Source organism: Saccopteryx leptura, chromosome 5 (genome assembly GCF_036850995.1).
Source record: "Saccopteryx leptura isolate mSacLep1 chromosome 5, mSacLep1_pri_phased_curated, whole genome shotgun sequence".
Lineage (NCBI taxonomy): Eukaryota > Metazoa > Chordata > Mammalia > Chiroptera > Emballonuridae > Saccopteryx > Saccopteryx leptura.
Window position 1 is genome coordinate 157,230,651 of NC_089507.1, and position 9,451 is coordinate 157,240,101.

At 35.7% G+C, this 9,451-nt stretch overlaps 1 protein-coding gene across 1 annotated transcript; it reads left to right on the plus strand.

Moving 5' to 3' along the window:
• The first annotated feature begins 318 nt into the window (after positions 1–318).
• On the plus strand, positions 319–6,552 carry TDRD15 (tudor domain containing 15). Its single transcript, XM_066387500.1, is given in 3 exon segments — positions 319–4,083; positions 4,085–6,377; positions 6,380–6,552. Coding segments are annotated over 3 exon segments (6,231 nt in total).
• Positions 6,553–9,451: the final 2,899 nt, after the last annotated feature.

Here is a 9,451-nt window from a genome sequence, read left to right on the forward strand (position 1 = left end):
TGAGGGTTCCTTTTTCTCCACAGCCTTTCCAACATTTGCTATTACCTGTCTTGTTAATAATAGCTAATCTAACAGGTGTGAGGTGGTATCTCGTTGCAGTTTTGATTTGCATTTCTCTAATAACTAATGAAAATGAGCATTTTTTCATATATCTGTTGGCCATTTGTATTTCTTCCTGGGAGAAGTGTCTGTTCATGTCCTCTTCCCATTTTTTTTATTGGATTATTATATACCAAATTTATATAAGGATAATTTCATTTAATTTTTACCATTGTTTGTCCAGAAACTAAGTAGTACTTATTTTTTGCTTTTTAGAAAATGGATTCTACATCTCTATTACAAACATTTATAGATACGGATCTGACAATATCACATATAGAATTTTGTCCCAAGAACATTCTGGTGAAGTTTCAAGGCAAAAGCAATATTGAATATGAGTTTGACTACCACATATTGCAGAGGGAAATACAGCATGTTCCAAAAGTGAAAAGTAATGTTGAGATTGATGAATTTTGTTTGGTAGAAGACAGAGTATCTGGAGAATGGCAGAGGGGCAGAGTTTTGGAAAAGAAAAATGAACTCTATACGGTGCTCCTCATAGATCATGGAGAAGAATTAAGACTTGGTAGTATGCAGGTTGCTTCAGCCTATGACAAGTTATTTGAACTACCACCACGGATAAAATTTGGTATTTTTGCAAATATACTACCATTTGGAGAAAAATGGTCTCCCAAGGCTTTGAATTACTTTAAGTCATTAGTAGGACTACAAGTGAAAGGTTGTATACAGGATATTTTGCCTCTTCAAATGATTCTTCTTGAAGTGCCAAAAATTATATCCCAGGTTCTTGAATTAAAATTGGGAAGACTTATTGATGGCGACTCATTTCATCTTATCGTGGAAATGTTAGAAGAATTCTCACAACAAATGCCTGATTTATCACAACATAAGATACTTGAATTATCATTAAGTAGTAATGATACTTTACTTCATATCCAACATGTTTTGGATAATTTGCTGCCATCTTTGTCAATAGGTAGCATGGAAAGTGTAAAGGTATCATCTGCACTGAGCCCAAGTAAATTTTATTGTCAATTAATTAAATGGATTCCAGAGTTAGAAGACTTGACAGTGTGCATGAATTTGCATTATGATATCAGTCAAGAAAGCAGTCCTATGTGTGATAATTTTGGACTACTGTGTGTTGCCAGAAGGAGAAATGGAAAGTGGCATAGAGGCATTCTTCAGCAGCTCTTGCCCAACAATCAAGTGAAAATTTGGTTTATGGATTATGGCAGTAGTGAGGCTATACCCTCAAACCATGTAAAAAAACTTAAACAGAGTTTTCTTTCAGTACCATTATTTGCATTTCCATGTTCTCTGACACACTTACACAGTCCAGATCTAGATGCAAAGAAATTTCAACTCAGTATATTTAAACAAGCCTTGTTAGGACAGACAGTATATGCATACATCGATCGGCTCAATAAGGATGAGAATTTGTATTATGTGACATTACAAACTCAAGAGTCTACAATTAATCCTAAGCATCTGCTGAAGACTGCAGGCACACAAGTATTTTGTCCAATGTCTGATTTAAAAATATCTAATATATTGAGAGAGACTAGTGAGGTAAACAGATTTGCAGTTGAGAGTTTTATTGGAAATACTGAACAGCTGATAGACTCTTTAAATAAGAAAGATACTTTGAAAGTACGCTTTCCTATTAAAACTGTAGAAATGGAGATAGAAGATGCCTACATAGCTTTTGTAGCATATATATTAAACCCATCAAATTTCTGGGTACGCACCAATGAACATCAGAGTGAATTTCAAGATATAATGAAAAGTATAAACAAATTTTATGACTTGTGTGAAAATGATGAACTGATTCTAAGAAATCCAGAACCTGGATTATTTTGTTGTGCGAGATATAGCAAGGACAGACACTTTTACAGAGCTGTCATTACTGAAATTAATGGTTATAAGATTAACGTTTACTTCTTGGATTATGGAAATACTGATTCCATACCATTTTCTGATGTAAAAACTTTGCTTCCAGAGTTGTGTGAATTGCCTGCCTTAGCCATGTGCTGTTCACTTGCACATATATTTCCTGTTGAAGACATATGGGTGAAGGCTGCAAATGATTATTTTAAAAAAATTGTCTTGAACAAACCAATTTTGCTCCAAGTTATAGCAAAAAAAGATGAAAAGTACACTGTAAATATTGAGAGTATTGAAACCTCAGAAACGATGGATGCTGTCTCTCTGATGGTGCAAGCTGGATATGCAGAATATTGGGAAGTGGAACCAAACTCTTTAAGTCAATATTCAATGTTAAAGTCTAAAAACAAAGTCAATCTTAAGAAGATCGTCTCTGCCATTTCTGAAAGACCTAAATGTAAAAAGTATAATTTAAATAAGCTTAAAAAAAGTAATTTGTCTTTGTTAAAGTCCCCAGCTATTAATTTCTCAAATTTTAAAAATCATTTTACCTTGTTAATGTGTCCTGAGTCATCATGGCCCTATAAAGAACATATATTTCAACCAGGAAGAGTCCTTAAACTTAAGTGTTCTTACTGGTATGGCCCAGGTGACTTTTCATGCCAACTCCAATGTAAGTTAGAAGACTTAAAATTACTGATGGAACAAATTCAGAATTATTATAGCATTCATTCTGATCCTTATAAGATTGGGCAGATTGCTTGTATTGCTAACTATTCCAAAGATAAGAAGTGGTATAGAGCTGCTATTTTGACTCAAGTATCAAATAAAGAAGTTGATGTTGTATTTGTTGATTATGGTTACCAAGAAAGAGTTTTAATTAAAGATCTTTGTGCAATTAATCCACATTTTCTTTTTCTAGAAGGCCAAGCCTTCAGATGTAGACTTAACCATTTAGTTGAACCCATTGGTTGTAAATTATTAAGTTGGACAAGAGAAGCATGTAGAGACTTAGGAGATTTTATTTCTTCATCTAAAGGGCTACTGACTTGTGTCATCTATGCATTAGTTCTTATACATCCAAACAGTTTATGTCATTTAGTGAATTTACAAACTCCACTTACTAGTGCAAAATAATTTCTTATTACTCGTGGCTCTGCACAGTATAGTGCATTACCAAAGCCATGGCCATCTTCAGATAGTCTTTACAGTTACTATTATTCCTCCTTTAATATAAAAATTGGAAGTGAGGAAGAAATATATATATTTCATATATATAGTCCCAAAAAGTTTTATTGTCAATTTAGTAGAAATAACAAAGACCTAGTGATGATAGAAACAAAAATTACAGAGGTTAGTAACCTCAAAAATTGTCCAAATTATTCTAGCAAAAAGAGATTGTGCATATGCCAATATGTAGAGGATGGTCTCTTTTACAGAGCTTTAGCAATACCAAAGTCAGATTCATTATCTGACTTTTTGGTTTATTTTGTGGACTATGGAAATAAGCAATTAGTAGAAGGAAGTATGTTGAGGGCTATTTCAGATCAGTTTCCAGAGTTGCTTTTTACACCTATGCAAGCTGTTAAGTGCTTTTTGTCAGATCTTAGAGATGTAGATATTCCAGCAGAAATCAATAGCTGGTTTGAAGATAATTTCTTGGGAAAACTGTTAAGGGCCGTAATATGGTCCCGGGAGTCAGATGGCCAGCTTGGTATAGAATTGTATAATGGGTATCAATATATAAATCAGAAAATTAAGATGTTGCTTCATGCTTATGGAAAAAAACATTGTGACCCAGAGCACTGTGTGGAAAAGGGTCATAAAATAAATGAGAGTAAAAGACTTGCTGTTTCTTTGAAAGACAAAATGGAAAACTGTCACCATGATATGAGAAATAAAACTAGTCTAGTAACATACTCTGAAAGCAAAATACGTCAATTTGTGAATTCCAGAAATATATCTGCCAGGTTTTTGAGACCATCAGTTTGTTATAAAATTGAACCTGTGTCAAAAAACAAAATAAAGAAGTTTTTGAATGAGGGACTTAAGAACAAAGCTGTAAAAATTGCCCCTGGATCTACACATACCCTTGATGAAAGTGATGTGGGCAAGAAATCAGTAAGGATTGCATTAACAGCCTTTTAGCAGAGAATTACATCAAGCAGCCTCACAAAACCCGGATGGTCTTACAAGACCACAGATCAAAGACCTTCCTCAACCCAAAATTTACTTGAATGCCAAAATGAAAGGATACGTTTCTAAAATAAGTAATCCAGCGAGTTTCCATATTCATCTTGCCGAGAATGAAAATGTAATTGTCAGACTTGCAGATGCTCTAGATGAAAGCAGAGCCAAGATAGTGAGCGAGAGAACATCAGTGAACCCTGCAGTGGGAGATGTAGTAGTTGCAGAGTACCCTACTGACAATGCCATTTACAGAGCAGCTATTCAGAAAAGTCTGCCGGGAAATGTTTCTGAAGTGGAATTTATTGACTACGGTAACACTGCGGTAGTAAACTTATCTAAAATGTATGAACTCGCGAGAGAATTCGTAACTATTCCTCAGCTAGGACTCCATTCTTTTCTTAGTGGAGTCAAGTGGAATGAGCCTAGTGATATATGGGACAGCAACACTGTAGATTATTTTGCTTCAAGAGTAAGCAACAAAACAGTGTCTTGTGAATTTTTGAAAAAGCATGAGCAGAAATGGGAAGTAAATATAATCTGTGATGAACAATGTGTCATTAATGAGCTACTGAAATGGACAGCTTGTTCAACACAACAGAGTACTGTACCGCAGATGCCTCGGGTGGTTTCTCAGAAGGTGAGGCCTGGTGATGATAGTGAGGTAAAGAAAGGAATCTCGAGTGAATATGAAGGTACTCGGATCCTTCAGCCATCCTACCAACAGCTGGTTAATATGCCTTTTGAGCAGTTAAAGTTAAAACCTGGACAACTTGAAAAAGCTGAAATACTTCATGTTTCAAAAAGTGGGGCATTTTATGTGAAATTCAAAAATAAAAATAAGTTATCAGATTTAACAGTATTAATTACCAAAGAGGTGAAAAAACCTTTTTCATCAATGGAAAATATTGAAAAAGGCTTAGAATGTTTGGTGAAATCTAAAAACACTCTGAAGTGGTATCGATCAAAAGTAGAAAGGAAGGGTGCCGATGAGAAAGTGCTTGTTTTGGATGGAGATTGCAGTAGGTATGAAACAACACCTTTCTGTAATATCAGGGTGCTTAGTAACAAAATTAGAGATATTCCAAGACAAGCTGTGCCTTGTAAATGGATTTGGTTTGAAAGTCTTAAGAACATGTCATTTGAGACCCTTGTTCCTTTATTTGCTCATTTGGAAATAAACATCCTTTTCCTGAAATATTTATACTCTGCCTGGGAAGTAGAGATTTTGGTAGATGGCATGTCACTTTTGGAATATTTAAACTTAAAGGCAGTTCATGTTGAAGAAAACAAACTGAGATCTTCAGAAATTATTTTCATTGTGGCATCTAAGACTCCTGTGTCATCATGTACAAGATCATTTACTTGGGCACGACTCCCAAATGGTAGGCGATATTCTGGTATTGCCACTGCTGTTTCTGACCCATCAGATTTCTGCATTCAGTTAGAAGATTTCTTTGACACAATGAAATCTGTCTTTATGTTGCTTTCTGATCTCCCAGAAAACTTACAAACAGTATCTCAAGAGCACATTATTTCTGGTTCTAGCTGTTTGTTCAAATATGAATTGGAAGATCAATGGAATAGAGTAGAAATTTCTGAAGTCTCTGATCAGTCTGTACTTATTGTGTTGATTGATTATGAATTTTCCATTTACATACCTTATTCAGATATAAAAAATCTTAAAGTTATTCCTGAGGAATTTCTGAATTTGCCAAGGCTAAGTTATCCTTGTGTCTTATATGATATCTTACCTGCTAAGGGGAAACATTGGAATGAAGAAGCCACAAGTTGTTTTCTAGATTTCCTAAGTAAACCAGGCTTAGTTTTTCAGTTTAGGGAATATAGTTTTGAAACAAAACTAAACGTAGATGTCATTTATGAGAAAAACAATCTGGCAGATATCTTAGTCGCATCTGGTCTTGCAATATATTCTGATGATTCAGATCATCTTGATGTAGTTGCCAGTCCTGGATCTACTAAAATCCAATATAAATCACAGAGGAAGCCTGTTTTCTCATTGCTAGATCGCAACTGTTACAAGAGAAAAAATGTAAATTGTACATGCACTGAGAAACAGGAATTAAAAAAGCAGAAAACTATAAAGAGGAAAGTTGTCTGCCGAAAACTTTTAAGGAAAAGCCATATTAGTAAAAGATTATGTTCTAAAAACTTAACACCGAGGAGTAAGGTTGATGGTGGAAAACATAATCCCCAAAATACCGTTGCATTTGATAAGTGTGCAACACTTCATTTTGGGAACTACCTAACGATTTGAAGAAAAACGTTTGCATTAAAAATGTGTTCAAAAAGCTACCAGTTGAAGAAATACAGGAAAAGAACACAGTGGACTTGACAATAGCAGTGAAATCCCTGCATGTTAATGAGAACATCTCAGAACACTTAAAAGGTATGTAGCCATTTTCAAAACGATTCTTTTTTGAAGATTCTATTTTTGATTCTTTACAAGTTATTTTATTTATTTATTTACAGAGACAGAGAGAGAGTCAGAGAGAGGGATAGACAGGGACAGACAGACAGGAATGGAGAGATGAGAAGCACCAATCATTAGTTTTTTGCTACGCATTGTGACACCTTAGTTGTTCATTGATTGCTTTCTCATATGTGCCTTGACTACGGGCCCTCAGCAGACCGAGTAATCCCTTGCTCGAGCCAGCGACCTTGGGTACAAGCTGATGAGCTTTTGCTCAAACCAGATGAGCCCTCACTCAAGCTGGTGACCTCGGGATCTCGAACCTCGGTCCTCGGCATCCCAGTCCGACGCTCTATCCACTGCGCCACCGCCTGGTCAGGCACAAGTTATTTTTTTTGTACTAAATTATCCAAATTGAAAATAACCTACTGTAAGAAAATTTGCTAGAAAACCTGAATACATGAATAAACTGGTAGTGATCACTTAACTATTTTACAAATTTCAAGGGATACACAAAACTCATGATGGCCCATAGATCTGAAATTTAATAAATCTTGCTGCTATTAGTAAGCTTCCTGGGCTCATTTTGAAGAATCAGTTTTCTATTATGTATTTTTTTTTTTTTGACAGAGACAGAGAGAGAGTCAGGGAGAGGGACAGATAGGGACAGACAGGAAGGGAGAGAGATGAGAAGCATTAAGTCTTTGTTGTGGCACCTTAGTTGTCATTGATTGCTTTCTCATATGTGCCTTGACCTGGAGGGGGAGGCGGTTGGCTACAGCAGAGCAAGTGACCCCTTGCTCAAGCCAGTAAAGTCTCAGCTCCTTCCTTGGTAAACTTTATATCCACGGGCAGTCCTTGGGCTTCAAGCCAGCAACCTTTGGGCTCAAGCCAGTGACTATGGGGTCATGTCTATGATCCCATGCTCAAGCTGGTGAGCCCTGACTCAAGACGGATGAGCCCGCGCTGAAGCCAGCGACCTAGAGATTCGAACCTGGGTCCTCCACATCCCATTCTGATGCTCTATCCACTGCGCCACTACCTGGTCAGGCTCTATTATATATTTTTTATTTTATGAAATATATATTTGGTTTTTCTTTGCATGTGCTTTTAGCATATTGCCAATGCCATTATATTTATAGAATAAATTGACCAGCATATTTTAAAAAAACTTTTAGACATCAAACTGATTCTGAAATATTAAAAATTTTACTATTTTGTGTGCTATAGCATTATCTGATTCTGTTATGCACATTATATTTTATTTTTTATATGTAATCCTGAAAATTTTATAGGCTATAAAGAATGTTCCCTCTTTAATATTTATTATGACTTTAGTAACAGATCACTTTTTTTTTCAATAAGTGGAGATTTCTTGTTTTTATTGATGTATTTTAGAAAGAATATTACATTTCAGTTTATATTTAGATATCTTATAATGAATCAATAAATACTTTAAAATTAGCCTTTTATCTTTTTTGTTTTTAAGCATTTATTATTTTATTAACAGTTATGTTAGAGTGCTTACTATGTTCCAGGTACTGTGCTAGGAGTTTTGTATGTATATATTATCTCATTTAAAGCCTACCACAGCTCTATGAAGTAGGTTGATCTTAAGGTTTAAGTGGAGTCTAATAACTAGTACCCCAGTTTTTTGCTTGAATTTCAAAACACTTTAAGAGAGAGACAGGAGAAAGACAATGACAGGAAAAATATCACATTTATTAAAAAAGCCAAAGGCAATACTGATGAATGTGGCACACATCCATGGGCAAATGAGTTAATTCGTGAATACATTAATTTAGACTTACATGGGCACAGAAGAGAAAAGTTTCCTCAAATGGGAGGCCTACCTCAAACTTACAGCTTGAAGCAGTTATCTCCAAAAAGAAAGGGAGGGCAGGGACAGACTAATCTAATACATACCTTTTGTTCCTTCTAAATGGACCAGTCACATTACCCTTACTTCTGGTGTGGAAGAGCAAAGAGTGAAATGTGTCACACAAATAGTGAGGTGAGCGCCTCACTATTTTATGGACTAGGCTCTGGGATATAGACTGCCCGTGGATATAAAGTTTACCAAGGAAGGAGCTGAGACTTTACATTCAGATGTTTCTAACTCCACAGTCTCCTTTTACTTAGTGCTTATATTGCCTTTTGAAAGGTAGTTAGATTATTTGAGGAGGAGTTTTCTATAAACTCTTGGTCATTCGTCCATACGTTTTTATGTCTTACATTATTCCTTTACCTGCGTGTGTGTGCTCCTTCTTTATGTTTCCCCATAAACTCTGTAAGAGCCTCCTCTCAGCCTCGACTTTCCTCCCAGCCCCGTCATTCCCAGCACGCAGCAAATCAATAAGTGAATTAAGGTGAGAGCGGCTGCTCAGAAGCAGTTAGAGAACTAAATATTAAATTATATAATGAAAAATAAAAAATTGAAGTCCCATTTAAGGAAAAATCATAACTTTGATGAGACAAAAAGAAACAAGGTTTTTTGGACTAAGAATAGACCAAAATACATGCTCTAGTCAAAGTTTTAAAGCAAAATAATATATATAAGCAAACAACAGAAAACTGGTTTAATTGCCTTGAATACTATTCTGCCTTCTACTACCTCTATGACTCTGCCAAGGGCAGCGGTAACCACTGCTGTTTGTTGCTATTGCCTGTGGGTGCTCTGAGTCCAGGGAAACGTGGTTTTTAGTTTGAAGACATCAGTAATTGAAACTCTCTGGATTATGGAAAGATTTAGAAAAGGGGCTCTAACAGCAGTGCTTTCAAGTAGGCTTTGCATTGGAATTAACAAAGGAAATGAAGAAAAATTCTGACGCCTGGGTCTCACTTTTAGTTTCTGTTTTAATCAGTCAGGCTGTGGCCTTGCCC